Genomic DNA, 16,637 nt, shown 5'->3' on the forward strand with positions numbered 1-16,637 from the left:
AAGAAAAAATAGTAAGGGAGGACTACCATATGGATGTCATGTTTTCTGGTTAGGTGAGCTCAGAGTTGGTGCTTCTCTCTCCGCCCTCTTATTTTCAAGATACCATTATTAGCCAGGCGTGGTGGCACACCCTTGTAATCCCAGCATTTGGGAGGCTGAGAAAGGAGGATCTGGGCTCATGGACAGCCTAGCTAGTGAGGCCCTTTGCAACTCAGTGAGACCGTTTCAAAATAAAGAATAAAAAAAATAGGGCTGGAGGTATAGCTCAGAGGTTCCATCCCCAATACCCCCCCACACACACACACGATACTATTATTATATGTATACAACATTTGAAACACAAAGTGATTTAGTGGTGTTTTAACATCAGGCATCTGGACCTTTGAAAATACAGCTGAAAAGAAAAACCAGCCACCTGTGTAAGTGACTCGTCTCTGCTGTTCCGACTCTGGGGTTGTTGATTCAGTGGTAGGATAACCTGGGTCCTGGGTGACAGGAATGCCCACCAAACCCATGTCTCATCACCTGCTTACACTTCTTGGATCTGCACACTGAAAAGGTTCAGGATGTGCACCTGGGTCTCACCTAAACCACTGCACCTGGGTCTGGAGATGTCTGTGTCCAGTTGTAGAGAAGGAGGGAGCTTCACATAGGTTTACAGCCCGACACTTGCAGAGACAGTTCCCACAATCCTCACCATCCAGGGCGGCCTCAGCACAGACCACTAAAGAACACTGCTCTCTGAGAGGCTGTCTAGGGAGGCCACAAAAAGCCATAAAGATCCAGCCATGACCTTTTAGATCTCCTGCTGCTTTTTGCTAAAACTTTTGGGGAATGCAGTAATTGTGACCAGATGGGCCAGCGAGTTGAAGAGTCCCAAGTCAGCCTCGCAAGGGGGCGGAGGGCACTGGCAGAACAGGAACCCCAGGCCAAACCAGCGGTGACGGGGTGGGTAACCCAAGACAGCCAGTCATCAGACCCGGGGCTCCTTCCTGTCAAGGAAACCTGGGGCCAGCAAACCTGAGGTCCACAATGACACCAAGGCTCCTAGCAAGACCACCGTGGCACCAATGCTCCATCCAAGCCAAAAGAGAGGGCACTGGGCCTGTCCAAAAGGATGCCCTGCACCTGCTCCTGCAAGGGAACCAAACCCAGCGTGCATTTAGTCCTAACCTCTTGGTTTGTTCGTGTTTATCTTTGCAAGGGGCCTCTTTGTTTTTGTTTGGTACTGGCCATTGAACCCTGACACATTCTACCTTTTACCTATACCCCAGCTCTGTTTTTTTTTTTTTTTTTTTTTGGAAATAAGGTCTCACTAAGTCATTGAGAGCCTCACTGGGTTGCTGAGGCTGGCCTTGAACCTGCGATCTTCCTGTCTCACTCTCCCAAGTACAGGGATTACAGGCACGCACCACTGAGCCTGGCTGCAAGGGCACTTTTGTAACACTGACAGTAACACCGGGACCGGCCCAGAGCTTTGGGGCCCTCAGCACCATTTTTATGAGACCAGCTCCACAAGAGGATGGCGGGCTGGGATTCCTGCGCTGCCAGATACTGAGCAGGTGGCACAGAGCGGAGCAACTTACCCTACAAATGGGACAGACTGTGCAAATGCCCCCAAGGCCAGAGAGGATCCTGGAGGGCAGGCCCCTAGGGTGACCTGTAGCCAGAGGCTCCTGGTGGGAGATGAGACAGCGCCCCCTAGTGTCCTGATGCAAGCCATCACATTTCAAAACAATCAGAACAACTTAAAAGATTTTATTTATTTGGTCTTTTTTCCTCCTAAATTTCTGGGACTAAAGCCTACACTAGAGCAAACTAAAGCCTACCACCCCCCTCCCCCCGTGAATCTCCGTAGGTGGTGCAGGGCCCGGCCCGATGTCTGTAAAGGCTTGTGGTGTTGGGTCCCCGCGTAGTCCAGGCAGCTGGCCTGGGGCCTCAAGGGGGCACGGGATTGGGGACAGCAGGCCGCTCTTTTCTCCTGTGCTGGAGCCCCAGGGCCCGAGCCACCAGCCTCCGAGCCACGGCAGCATCTGTCTGTGGCCTCTCCTTTACCAGACGCAGGAGCTCTGAAAGGAAGGCCCCACGCTGGGTGGACCTGGGCTCAGGTGTGGCTGCTTCTCCTCCCAGCCACAGCACAGCCCTGGAGCAACGGAGCCCACATCACACGGGTGGGGGCCCGAGACCCAGCTGCGCCCACCGCAGCCAGGTGCCCAAGAGAGGGGGCTGTCAAGGGCCCAGGCCTCGATCCTCGACTCCCCGCGGGATCCTCCCCAAACCTCCCAACCTTCGACAACCTTACTTCTCTGTACAGTGGGGCGGGGAGGGGTTAACCCTCCTCACCTCCCTGCCTTATGGGGCCCTTGGAGAGAGGGAAACCAAGATACCTGGGGTCTTAGATCTAGGGGGGAAACACAGCCACACTGGCTTCTGTAGCCCAGGGCTCCTAAGGAGCGGGGAACTGAAGGAGGGAAACTGGGAACACAGGCACGCATGAACACACACACGCACACTCACCACCCAAACTTCCTACCACGCACATACGCAGCTTCCCCATTGAGGGCCAAGCGTGCCCTTACTTGGCTTCTGCAAGGCTTTGAGCTTGGACTGCTTGGTTCCCTGCGTGAGCGGCCGGATCTTGAGCACAGGGAATTCCTTGGCCAGGGCGTCGGCAGCTGGGAAAAGAGCAGCTCTGGAGCCATCCCCTCCCGCTGCGCCTGCCCCAGGCCCTGGGGCCAGTCCCAGCTCAGGCAGGGCTGCGCCACCACCCAGCGCTCAGCCTAGGCGAGATGAAGGCCCTGCCCCAGAGCCCCGCAGATGGCCGGCGAGTGCCCACCTGTGCTCTCTGAGAGTTCCCCAGCCAACCAAGCAGGAGCCACGGCAGCAAGGCCCAGACTCTCACATCGGGAGAGGTGGGCTCTGCCTCTGAAAGCCCAGAGCCCAGACTAGACACTGTCCTCTCCCCACTCAGATCCCCACGGAGCCATGTCCCCCGCCCCTGCATGCTGGGCCACAAAGCACCGGGTTTAAGAGGGCGGCAGACCCTTGTGTCCACTGTTTCAGAAATGAGGAAGCTGAGGCCAGGACATGACCTGCTCCTGCATGCAGGGGGTGACAGAGCCCAGAAGACAGCCTGGGCCGCCCCCAGCCAGAGCCCGTCCTTCCCAAGACACCGGGTGCTTTTGGCCTACACTCCCCGTACCCCCCCAGGGGCTCCCTCTCTAGGGCTCCGAGCCCCGCCCCATTCCCTCTACTCCCTGAACACCACCTCAGGCTCCCCCAGAGCAGCCCACCCACCACAGGGGGCTCCCCAGTCTTGGTTTGGGGCTGGGGGCCCTATTTATAAATACACCCGGAGTAAGTAGTGGGGTGGCAGGGGCGGCGCAGGAACGTGGCCGAGGGAACAGGAGCGCTGGAGGCCCAGGAGGTGGCACACAACCCCGAGAGGCACCGACCCTGGTGTTCCGGGCACTTCGGCCTCCCATCTGGAGAACAGCGGCGACCCGACCCGACCCGACCGCATCTTGAGGCGGAAGTGAAGCGGAAGGAGGACCCTCTGCTCGAACCCTGTGAGGCGCAGTAGCGGGGCGCCTGTGACCCACAAGGACAGCATTTCACTCAAGGATTCAGCCCTTGTGTGGCCGGGCAGAGGGTGGGGCCGGCGACACCATGTGGTCACCAAATGCCACCAAACCTGAAATCTCAGCACTGAGACCACTAACATGAACTAGAGGCTTCCAGAGAGCTCCTGGGCCCGAGCCGCCCTGCACTGTGGCTCTGGTGGGCCGCGAGCAGGGCCCATGGCTCAGGGCGGCCCCCGTCTGGGGATGGAGGCCAAGCCCACCTCGAGGGCGCCTTACCTGAGGCCAGGCAGGGAAAGATGCCAAGCGCGTGAGTGTCATCCACCCACAGGATCTTGAAGCCCTTCTCCCTGCGTGGGGAACAGACACGGGGGTCACGGAAGCCAGCGGCCAGCACCCCGCGCCACTGGACCCCCGAGGCAAGTTCCCTCCCTCCTCCAATCCTGCAACACCAGGACCCCCAAGATGAGGTCTTGTCTTCCCTGGGAAGGCGGTACCGCTTGGGGAAAGCTTTCTCTCGATGTTCAATGGTCAGCCACAGAAAACAAACGTCACCCTATAAATAGGTCCAGCAGAGTCCCCAGCGTCTAAACCACAGGAGCCAGGATTGAGAAACATGTGGAGCCCAAGGCCGAGGGTGACCAAGGTTTCCACAGGCACGGTCACAGCTGGCTGATTGTGGCTTTGACTCTGAGGCGGAGGGGCTTCTGTGGTGGAGCAGGGACAGGGCGTGAAATACGCATGTCCAGGACACCGCGCTTCCTATTTACTGCCCATGAAGGCTACACTGGCTGTGCCTGGGAGCGGCCAGCAGCAGCAAGCCCAGCTCCTCTGGCAGCCCCATCTGGACACATCACAGGGATGGAGCAGGGGAGCAAGTGGTACCCCCAGCCGCCCTTCAGCTTCCTCCAGCTCAGGCTCAGAGGGCACAAGGGAAGATGGCAGGGGAAACAGAGTCAGAAAGGAGGACCAGGAAGAGAGGGATCCTAAAAAGCCCAGGCAGAGCTGGGTGTGGACCCATGCCTGTAATCCCAGAACTTGGGAGGCTGAAACAGGAGTGAAGCTTCAAGACCAGTCTCAGCTACTTACAGAATCTCTTAACAAAAATAAAAAGGACTGAGGGTGGAGCTTGGAGGTATAATGCCCTTGTGTTCAATCCCTAGTACCAAAAAGAAAGGCAAAAAAAAAAAAAAAAGGCAGGTGGCTGGATCTGAAGGAATACCGGGGACAGGACTTCTGTCTCTGGCCTTCATCTGAGCTGCCCGAGCCAGCTACCCTAGGAACAGCTCCCATGCTGAGGGCCCGGGCAACACCTTCTGCCTTTCCTTGGGAGCGGGAGGTATCAGGAGAGGGGCTCTCTGTCACGCCAACAACAAAGGGCATCCCAGCTCCACTCAGGACAAAGCGCTGTGCCACTACTGCCACCTGCAGGTACTCACTGGAACTCAGAAAACACGGCCATGAGGTCCTCAGTCTTGAGCTCTGGTTTAAAGTCATAGATCTCCACCACGTGGGCCAGGTCCTTCTCTCCAGGCAGCTCCTCTGCGAAGCAGGACGTGTCCAGCTGGACCTTCTCTATCTCGACCTCCTTCTTGGTCAGGTTGTCTGTGATCTGGGAGCAGGCAGACCTTTTGGCAAGGGGAGATCTGACACACTGGGCCCCCAAACCACAGTGACAGTTCTGCAGGGAGGTGGGAACCCCACTAGGCAGGGTCTGGGAATGGCAGTAGCATCCCAGAGTGGACCAGTCAGGACTTGGGAGTTTTAGGGGAGACCCACCTAGTTTTAGGAGTCTCCACTGGGAGACTGGTACCCATACACATTATATTTCCAATACACCTGAAAAGCATATTCTATATGTCCATTTGACAGATGGGGAGGCAGAGTTCTGCCCAAAGTTGTACAGTCTGTGAGAGATGGAGCTGGGCAACTCCGGGATCTTTCCTTCGCTTATTAACAACGTGATATTACGCTCAATCTTTTTGGTCTCCATTCCTCATGTCTAAAATGGCAATCGCAGACGGCCGCCCACCTTTCCAATCAGACCCAAGGTCATCTCAGGGGCTGACACAAAAGTTCTAATGATGAAGCTTAAGGCAGAGAGGTGACTTTTCTATAACCTGTGTCTCCATCAAGTATTATTTGATATTTTTTCAGATAAGAAAACTAAGACTCAGAAAAACAAAATAACTTGTGTGGGGGCTGCCAGCCCCTAAGTGGTTGAGTAGGAACCCAGATCTGTATCTTCTCTCCGGTGTTATCTAAGAGACCCCTGTCACAACATCCAGGCTGGCGCCACCCACCCCAGCACGTCCCCTCCCTCCACCCCAGGACCCTTGGACCCCATCCACCTGCAGCCACACCCACCTCACTGCCGCCCTCCCTTTTCTGGGCTCAAGAGCCTCATCACCTCCCGCAGCAGTTCAATGCCATCGTCCTCAGAGCAGCTGCCAGCGCCTTCATCCTCCTCCTCCTCCTCTTCCTCCTCTCCCTTCTGCTCCTGCTCCTCCTCTTGGTTCACCAGGTTCTTCTCCTGCTGATTCCCAATCCCCTCGTCCAGGGCTGGCTGCAGAGTGGACTCTAGCTGTGCAGCAGCCTCCACCCCGTAGCCCTCCCCTGAGGGGCTCTTGGGCCGCGGGGGCTCGGTGCCAGCCGGCTCCGGCAGTGGCTCATTCTCTATACTTTGGCCGGGGCCCTTCAGGTCCTCTGTTCCCTGAATTGTCAGTGTTAGGAGTCCCCGATGGGTGTCAGGGTCCCCAGCACCACCATCTCCAGGATCTTCAGCGACCTCACCAGTGGGGGCCTCTCCCCTGGGCCCCGGGGCAGAGGCCGCCGCCCATTCTTCTTGCTTGCGCAGTACCCGGGGCACATACAGTGGCTGGTCTGGCTTGCGTCCTCGATGCCACCGGCCGGCCCGCGCACCTCGGGGACCAGCAGCCGCTCCTCGGTTTGAGGTGGGCCGAGGACCACGGTACTTGCCAGGGTGGGAGGCAGGAGGGCGGCAGGGACCAGAGGGACCATCTGAAGCTGGTACCCTGGAGCAGGAGCGGGGATTGGGGTGGTCAAAGGGGAAATGGCTGACTGGCACCTCATGTCATTCAGGTGTGAAGCTCTCAAGATAGCTTTGGGTAAAAATGACCCTCAAAAATCCCTGCGAAGGCATCATGGTGGCAGAATGCCACCTCCAACAAGCCCAAAGCAGCCAGCTTGCCCTCCGGCGCTATAATCAAACCAAGACATCGCTGAAAGCGTGGTGACACACCACCAAAGGTAAACACTTGCTCTTAGGAAGTATGTTATTAGAAGAACCTGTAACTTCAAACCCTGGGATCAGAGCCACAGTGATAAGATGCTCATCCTGTGAGGTGCCCTTGGGAACGGAGAGGACTAAGCCTGGCAGGTACTTCCCGGAGCCAGGGACTCTCTCTGGGACTCCCAGAGAAGAATGTGGGACAGACCTACCCTCACCACTTAAATTGTTCTTTCTCTCCTCTGGCTGAATTTGCCAGATAAATTCCATCTGCGATGCATGCCTTCTGCCGGCTTGGCACAACTGGGCAGGGGATGGAGGTGGCAGTGGGGGGCTCCCGGCTCTGGCTCCTGCCAAGTTCTCCCCTCCTGGGGCAGGCCAGCTGGCTGGACCACAAAGCCTGCAGAGGGCCTCCAAGGTAGTAGGATACACACCTGATGTCCAAGTGACAGATCACTGTCCTCCTCCTCCAGCCTTCCCCAACAGAGAAGCTGCTCAAGAGGTCAAAGCTCTCTGCTGTCCTGTGGATCAGGTACCGCAGGCGACTGGAGAGTGGGGGGAAAAGTAGAACCCTGGGAAAGGACCAGAAGGAGTGCTGAGCAGGGACCTGCCAGGCCCACGCCCGGGAGGTTAACGGTGACTTAACACCCCTCTCCTTCTGCCCCGTGGGTCCCAGGCCAGCTACAAAGGCCCCAAGCATTAAGACATCACAGAAACTGGGCATGGTGGTCCATGCTTGTAATCCCAGCATTTGGGAGGCTGAGACAGGAGGATCGTGGTTTGTGGACAGCCTCAATTACTTAGGTCCTTTGCAACTCAGTGAGACCCTGAACCAAAATAAAGAATACAAAAATAGGGCTGGGGGTATAGCTTGGAGGTAGAATGCCCCTGGGTTCCATCCCAAGTACTGCAAAAAAAAAAAAAAAAAAAAAAAAAAAAGACATAACAGCGGTAATTACTAGTCATACCCCCATCCCTAGGCTGGCACCCAATTTTGAGGTCATGCTCAGAATTACAAAAGAATTGCTAACAGGAAGATCCCACGGCCAGTACACAAAGGCCAAGGTCAGGGCCAGCTGCCAGCCAGTTACCTGGGTGCAGCCCCAGGGGAGGTGTCCAACCCTGCCCTTCCTAGCATCCCAGAGGCTCCCGCACACCCGCGTACTTGGACAGCTGCTTTTGCAGCAGGAAGCGGTCCAGCTCCTCCTGGACCCGGTGGACAAAGTCATTCTCGGTCGAGGAGAGGAAGACACCGTCCAAGCAGAGAAGGGCCAGGGTGACCGGTGAGAGAGCCTGGAGGGGCGGTGGGCAGGGCCTGGGTCAGAGTTCGGATCCTGAGCCCACTCCGGGCCCCGGAACGTCGATGCCCAAGGGCCTCGGTGGCTTTCCAGCCCAGGTCTCTCCTCTGGCAGGTGAGGAGGCCGTCAGTGGACCGACAGGGTGTGCTGGACCCTACGCGGGCCTGCGGCCAGGGCTGGCCTCGCATTCCGCGCGGCACTCGCTGGCCCGGGCTCGCCGGCGCTCGGGCGCCGCCCGCGGGGGCCGCCCCGACCCGCTCCGCGCCGCCCGATCGCCCGCTGCACCCGGGAGCCAGGGCACCGGGGCGGCCTCCCCCAGATGCGCTGCACTCACCGCGACCGCTGGCGCGTCGCCGCCGCTCTCAGGGTCTGCAGGAGCCTGTGCCCCCGGCTCGCCCGCCAAAGCCCCGGGCCCCCGCCGGCCCGCAGCGCCGCCGCGCGGCCTGGGGGTGGTATCGCAGGCGCGTCGGGGGCGTGGTCTTATCACCCAGGAGGGCGGGGCGCACCTGCCACTCACCAACAGGACGCGCTTCTCCCACAAAGGCGCGACTCGGTGTTATATAACCAGACCTAGCGCTTAGTGGGAAGCCAGAAGGGCAGAAACACCAACAGACACAGACCAAAAGCCACAAGAAAAACCAAAACCCCAATGAAAGCCATTTCCCTTTAGGCAAATGGCCAAGAAAAGGTGTAGCCTTGCAAGACCGAAAAGTTTGAGACAATTGTTCTGTGCCATCCAAAGAGCATCCCTGCCTAAGAAGCCCGGGAACCTGACGGTGCAAAGAGTACCACGCCTTCTCACCAACACTGTGGCAGAGAAGCCAAGATGGGAACCGAGGCTGTCTTCGTCTCCGGGCAACGTCACTAGAGACTCCTAGGAAACCTGGACCCCCGTGCCCACACGGCAGGGGCAAGGCACCCTCTCCCTTCCCTCTGGAGCGTGTAGGAGGAGGCCCAGCAGACAGTAGGGCTTTCAGCATGGACCTAGAGCCACCCCAGCCTCACGGTGCCAGTGAGAGCCACAGGATCAGCAGGGGCGAGGCTTCTCCCCGCCCACAGGGGGCGTGTGCAGGTCTAGGGAGCAGACTTGAACCTCAGGAAGCCAGGAAGGAGACCGCAGAACTGAAAACAGACCTCCGCAGAGGGAGTCAACAAAACAAAGATTCGCCGGTTCTTTGAAAAGATCAATAAAACTGACAACTCCCTAATGAAATTAACATGGTTTAAAAAAAAGAGGGCAGCCGGGCGTGGTGGCGCACGCTTGTAATCCCAGCCCTTGGGAGGCTGAGACAGGAGGATCCCGCAGGTTCGAAGCCAGCTTCAGCTACTGAGTGAGGCTCTCAGCAACTCAGTGAGACCCTGTTTCCAAATAAAGTATAAAATAGGTCTGGGAGTATAGCCCGGAGGTAGAAAAACCCCTGGGTTCCACCCCCAGTACTACTAAATAAATAAACAAAATAAAAAAGAGGGCAGACTCAAATTACTAATATAAGGAATAAAGCTGGGTTATCATTACAAACCTCACAGACATGAAAAATACAGTAGGAGCCAGGCGTGGTGGCACACACCTGTAACCCCAGTATTTGGGAGGCTGAGAAACGAGGGTCACAAGTTTTGGGGCAGCCTCAGCAGTTTAGGAAGGCCCTTAGCAACTTAGTGAGATCCTGTTTAAAAATTAAGAAAAATAAGTAGAATGTCCCTGAATTGAATGCCCCTGAATTCAATGCCCAGTAACACACACACACACACACACACACACACACACACACACACACACTATATATATATATATATATATATATATATATATATATATATGAAATACAATAAACTTTACACACATACACCTGAAAATTCCATGAAAAAAATCACATCCTAAAATTTAGTCTACTCCATTTATATAAACTTTTCTTTTCTTTTCTTTGTGGGTCTGGGGGATGGAAGCCAGGGGCATTCGATCTCTGAGCTACACCCCCTGCCCTATTTTTATTCTTTATTTTGAAACAGGGTCTCACTGAGTTACGGAGTGCCTCACTATATAGCTGAGACTGTCCACGAACTGCGATCCTCCAGTCTCAGCTTCCTGAATGCTAGGATTACAAGCGTGCGCCACCACACCCGGCTTATATAAACTTTTCAAAAGACAATTAACTCAAGTAATTTTTCTTTTTTTTCCTTTTTTTTTTTTTTTTTTTGGTGTGTGTGTATGTATGTATGGTACTAGGGGTTGAGCTCAGGAATGTTCTACACCCTTAGCCCAATTTTTTTTTTTTTATTTTTTGCGGGTCTGGGGATGGAACCCAGGGGCATTTGACCTCCAACCTACACCTCCTGCCCTATTTTTTATTCTTTATTTTGAAACAGGGTCTCACTGAGTTGCAGAGGGCCACACTAAGTAGCTGAGGCTGTCTGCGAACCGCGATCCTCCCATCTCAGCCTCCCAAATGCTGGGATTACAAGCATGTGCCACCAGGCCGGGCTCCTAGCCCAATTTTTTATTTCTATTTTGAAACAGGGTCTCCCTTGGTCAATGAACGTCTCACTACTTGCTGAAGCTGTCCTTAAATCTGATATCCTCCTGTCTCTGCTCTCAAGCACTGGGGTTACAGGCGTGCACCACCGCGTCCAACGTTTTGAAACAGGGCCTTGCTGAGTGAAGTCACTCTCATTTCACATAAAACATGTCAGATATATACAATTGTGCAATTGGAATATTTATACATTGAATTCTAAAAACAATTTTTTTTTGGTGATACTGGGGGTGGAACCCAGAGGCTTTCTACCTCCGGGCTATACTCCCAGACCTTTTTTATATTTTATTTGGAATCAGGGTCTCACTAAGTTGCTGAGAGCCTCACTAAGTAGCTGAGGCTGGCTTCGAACCCGTGAGATCCTCCTGTCTCAGCCTCCCAGGCGTGGGGATTACAAGCGTGCGCCACCACGCCCAGCTAAAAAAATTTTTTTTGCGGGTCTGCGGATGGAACCCAGGGGCATTCGACCTCCGAGGCACACCCCCTACCCTATTTTTTATTCTTTATTTTGAAACAGGGTCTCCCTGAGTTGCAGAGGGCCTCACTATGTAGCTGAGGCTGGACGCAAACCTGCAATTCTTCTGTTTTAGCCTCCCAATTGCTGGGAAAGACTATTTCAATTTTTTTTTTTTAATTAGGGCTGGGGATGTAGTTCCAAGGTAGAATCCCCTTGGGTTCAATCTCTAGTAACACACACACACACACACACACACACACACACACACACACACACACACCTATTGCAAAATATTTGAGAGTTTAACCTAAAAAATTTAAGAAAATCATCTGGGTGTGGGGCCACGTGCTTGTAATCCCAGCATTTGGGAGGCTGAGACAGGAGGATCGCTGTTTTCCAACAGCCTCAGCTACTTAGTGAAGCCCTTTGTAACTCAGTGAGACCCTGTTTTAAAATAAAGAATAAAAAATAGGGCCGGGGGTATAGCTCAGAGGTAGAATGACCCTGGGTTCCATCCCCAGTACCATAAAAAAAACTTTAAGAAAATCAACTAAGCATCACTCCCAGAGATGACAGGAGTGAAAAAGACCAGGGCAGAGAACGGCAGAGATGAGAAAGTGTGGAGAAAGGGCAGAGCTGGGAGAGGAAGGTGTGCATGGGGAGAGACAGGCCCCGAGGGGAAGAGAAGCCCACTCCCAGGCCCCGCAGTACCTGCGTGTGCCTCCCAGCTGAGGGGGGTCCCAACTTCACCCCCGAAATCTCAGAAGCTTCTGTTGTTCCTTAGTTCCCAGGAGACCATAGCCCGGCCTCGCCTGAGTTCTAGGCCCTTCTTAAAGGGCCAGAATAATGGGAGCCAACACACTCTTCTATTAGGTAGAAGATGGGGGTGTAGCTCAGAGGTAGAATGACCCTAAGTTCCATTCCCAGTACCACAAAAAAAAAGAAGGAAGAAAGAAGGAAAGGAAGGAAGGAAGGAAGTAAGGAAGAAAGAAAGAAAGAAAGAAAGAAAGAAAGAAAGAAAGAAGGACAGCAGAGTCCACCCAGTGAACAAAGCTGTGTGGGCCTGGTGCTAACAGGGCTAGTGAACTAAGGGCACAGCGATTGGCCTGACCCTCTGATACCAGGCCACTGCACCTGTAAATAATTCAACTCTTGAAATCCTAACAACATCATGTGTCATCCCATTTCATAGATGAAGAAGCTAAAGTATAGAGAAAAACAACTTTGCTAAGGTCACTGTTGAGGTTTGCACGGGAGTTTTCTCCCCCAAAGCTCCCGTGTTGAAGTCCGGTCTTTGCCGACATCAGTGGGTCCCTTTGAGGTAGGCTAAATACAATTATTGCCTTGGATCTGTCTGCAGAAACAGGTTCTGCAAAGGCAAAGGCCTCAGCTCCCGGCACTGATGGAGCCAGGATTCGGCTCGCCTCTCTCCTGCCCCCTGCGTCACCCGGGCTAACCCCCCCCACCCCCCCACCCCCCCACCCCCCACCCCCACCCCCCCACCCCGTGCACACAGGAAGGGCCATATTCATCCCCAAGTAAGAATGCGGGTAGGTCCAAACACTCACCCACCAGTGACAGCGACTATACGCCCCTGTCCATGAAACAACAGGAAAGCCAGGCTGGGGACACATATGTTGGTATTTTGTACCAAAAAGGAAATCCCTGCATAATTAATTAAACAAGGAAGCAGGTCCTGAGTGATTTATTAAAATAATCAAAAATGTAGGCATTCCATCGCACAAATCTACCTTATTCCATTCTCAGTATAATATAGTGGTTAAATGGTATTGAAGTGTCTATAAACACAGGATCCAGAGCTTCCAGGATGTTCAACCCACGGAGATGCTGGGGGGCAGGGGGCACCCAGAGGGGACATGCAGTACCACGCCCCTCCCCCCCGCCCTGCTGTGTGAACCTCTCCTTCCAGCTGCTGATCTGTGTCCTTTGTAATATCCTTTAATAAATGGGTAAATATAAGTGAAGTGCTTCCCTGAGCTGTGGGCCACCCTAGCGAACTATAGAACCCAAGGAAGGGGGTGTGGGACCCTCTGATCAGCGGCCAGGTCAGACGGAAGTTGTGGATAACCTTGGAAGCTACTGCTTCTATGGTGCCTGAGGTTAGGTGGGGGCAGTCTCCGGGACTGAACGTGTGTGTGTGTGTGTGTGTGTGTGTGTGTGTGTGTGTGTGTAGCTGGGGATTGAACCTAGGAGCATTCCACCTCTGAGCTATACCCCCACACTGATGTTTGTTTTTAATTTGGAAACAGGGTCTCACTAATTTGCTGAGAGCTTAAGTTGCTGAGGCTGGCTTCAGACTGGTGATACTTCTGTTTCAGCCTCCCAAGTACTGGGATTACAGGCATGCGTCACCACGCCCAGCTCTGGGACTAAACTCTTCACCTATGGGGTCTGCACTAACTCCGGTTAGTGTCAGGACTGAACTGAGTTGTGGAGTAGCCAGCTGGTGTTGGGGAATTGGTAGTTATGGTTCGTCTGATCCCAGGAGTGTTCTCAGTGTTAAGGGTTCAGAATATGGTCATAGGAATCCATATTTTAATTAATTTTTCCAACTTCACAAAGTGATTCTACCTTACGTCTATCCTCTCCATCCCCCCACCCTCATAATCATCACCATCACTGCTATCACCGCCACCATCCCCCATCCCCGCCACCATCCCCCATCCCCGTCAGTCCCCAGTGGCAAGCTTGGTTTACATACCAGCCTCCCGCAGCATTGAAGGGGCTGCTACGCAGAGCCAGCTCGCGGCGGCTAGATGACAAAAGTCGGCTACCAATGCTCCACCCTGCTGCTTTCCTACCCCCCCCCACCCCGCTCTCCCCTTTCAGTCAGCCTGCCACTTCCTCCTCCTTTGTCTTTCCTCACTCCTGCAGTGTGAATTTGACGGTCTGTTGCCTCTCCAAAGAATATCTGCACATAAAGCTGAGGCCTCCGCTGTGCATACTCGTCCCCCTTCAAGAATTAAAGGAGTGAGGAATGACATTTCTGGTCAAGGGCTAGATGCCCTGTCCTACCTGGCTTTGGGATGAGGACCACCCTAATGCCAGGTGGGAAGAACTGGCTACAGCAACAAAAAGGAAAACCCAGGTCTTGAGAATTAGAGTCCAGAAACAGAGCATCCAAGTGCCCTGCAGGCCCGCAAGGTAGACCCCACTGCGGAGGTGACATCAGTGCGCGGTCTGACCCCTCCGCTTCTGGTCCCCCAGCCTCCATACGCCGACATGGAGCTTCAGCCACACGGCGCACACGGGGGTGACAGGTGCTCTCCAGGGACATGGCACCTCTTCCAGAGCCCCTGCTCCAAGGCCCCAAGGCATCTCCTCCTCTGGGACGAGGAAAGCTGGGGGCAGAAAGGGGCCACCAATGGAGGTGCAGAGGCCCTCCTTTCCCTGCAGTGAGACATGGATGGCTGGAGCTGTCTCCACCACAGCCCAGGAATGGGGTGAAAGTCTGCAGTACTTCCTGTTAAATGTACAGATTACAGTATTAGAGGCTGAGCCCCGGAGTAGTCCATGAAGAAGCTGGGTGATCTCCCAGGCTCAGCAGCAGGGCAGGACCAGGCAGCTAAGACCCCCATGAGGGTGGACTGCATCTTCAGCATCCAGGTCTTCTAGTGCAAAGGGCTGAACGAGGATCTTCCAGCTCAGGCCAGCAAGAAAAAGGGCAATAGGAAAGCAGATGCGGCCCATCAAGCCGAGGCCACTTCCTTCCAGGAGTTCCCTGAACTTTCCTCAGAGGTTCCACTCATTCTTGGCATAGGCTGCTGCTATCTCTTTCAGGTCTGATTCCAGGTCTCAAATCTGCCCCAGGCGTCTTGGGCCTGCTGCTCCCAACACCTTTTCCTAGCTGACTCATCTGGAGCTGTAGGTCAATGTTGTGGCAGGCCTTCTAGCCCACTTCTGAGTGTTATAACAGACTCCCTCAGAGCGCAGCACACACACCCCGTGCACTGAGGCAGCATTGAGAAACAATGGTGTCAGGGTAAAATATGACACCCTTACGTGGACAGAAGAAATGAGGCCACTCACAAGATCATAAAGAGATCAGGTAATGGAAGACAAATCTGGCCAACAGCACACTCCTACAGCCAAGGGGGCTGTTTACAGAAAGACTCCCACCCGAGGCAGCTTCCCTGTGTGATCAGCTGTACCAGCATTCCCCATGGCTCAAGAATCACACCAAGCTACTCCATAACTCCCGGGGCCTTGGGTGGAAAAGGCAACATGTGGCCTTGTGGAGGGTTAGGGGTGTCATGAAGGAACAAGAAACTTGATACAACCTAAAGAAGACACAGGTCAGGCATTAGGGTTTTCTTTTTTAATTATTTACCAGATAAAAAAGAAAAAATAGTGATTGTTTCTCTTCACCCCCAACATTTCCATTTACTAAGGTCGAGTGGGAGAGAAATCCATTGAACGGTGATGATTCGGTGATTCGTGCTCCTGGCCTGGAGCAAATTCCTCCGCTCTGCTCTGGGCCACCTCCAGCAGGAGGGGCAGAGCAAAGGGCTCCAGGCAGAACCCTTGTACCTGGGCAGAGTGGCAGTGCGGCGGTCAGCTTTCCTCCCCTCTCCCACCTGCCCCCGCAGGAGGGGCCCACGCAAGGCGGGGCAGGTGCACGCAGGGCCTGGGGAGCGCATGGCAGCCGGGGCAGAAGCCACCGCCGCCCCCTCCTATTGCACATCCTGGCTCAGATCCCCCACTGGGCAGTGGGCTGCGAAGTAAACCACTTTCCACATGTGAATGGGGAGCCTGGTGGTGGGTGCCAGGCTCAAGAAGGGGAGGCATGGAGAATATATATGTACATATATTTTTAAATTATTCCATAAAGGGGCCAAAGCATAAACTATACCTCTTTAAAAAACCTGTGGGTTTTGGACACCCTGGGGCCCTGTAGTCACCTGGGCCTCTCCCCACGCATGTTCAAAAGAACAAGGAAAACCCTTTCCCCTGCAAGCAGATCCTCCGTGTACAGTGGAAATGGCTGCATCCCCAGCCACACGGGCCCCCACCCACCGCGTGAGCCTGAGCGGCTCAGGGCTGACCTTTCTCTGACCACCTAGAGAAAATTGGTAAACACTGTCTGTTTCTCCACAAGGCTGCAGCTGTTAAGTCCTCTTGAATAAAACTCGTGCTCGATTCTCCTTCTTCTCTTTAGCCACGGCAGCAGGCGAGGACAGGAATGAGCTGTGTAGCTGACAGAACAGAGTCCCTCTAAAAACTGGGCGGGGCGGGGCCGGGCGTGGTTTGGCAACTGGACTCCTCCGCCTTCACTGGCTGGAATGAAGCTGCTGGGTGAAGACAAATCTAACTGAGCCGTGCCAAGGACCGCAGCCCTGACGACCACAGGTCAGACACAACTGCACAAACGTGGCGCTGGGAGGCGAGGCGGCCGATCCGCGGGGGCAGGCCTGCGGCATCGCTTCCGGGTCGGCGTGTCCTGTCCCGGGGAGTGGCATCCAAGACGGTCAGGTGCTTCTCCGCCTCCTCTCCCAACAA

General features: G+C 54.5%; 1 protein-coding gene across 1 annotated transcript; it reads right to left on the bottom strand.

Annotated features, from left to right (window-relative positions):
* Positions 1-1,938: 1,938 nt before the first annotated feature.
* Positions 1,939-16,558, bottom strand: R3HCC1 (R3H domain and coiled-coil containing 1; the record flags this gene model as incomplete). Its single annotated transcript, XM_080710212.1, has 11 exons — positions 1,939-2,069; positions 2,580-2,675; positions 3,861-3,931; positions 5,021-5,193; positions 5,992-6,616; positions 7,266-7,403; positions 7,997-8,124; positions 8,288-8,408; positions 8,464-8,572; positions 14,324-14,479; positions 16,480-16,558. The coding sequence occupies 11 exons, from the start codon at positions 16,556-16,558 to the stop codon at positions 1,939-1,941; spliced, it is 1,827 nt and encodes a 608-aa protein (XP_080566338.1).
* Positions 16,559-16,637: the final 79 nt, after the last annotated feature.

Source organism: Muscardinus avellanarius, assembly GCF_963383645.1.
Source record: "Muscardinus avellanarius genome assembly, chromosome: 14".
NCBI lineage: Eukaryota > Metazoa > Chordata > Mammalia > Rodentia > Gliridae > Muscardinus > Muscardinus avellanarius.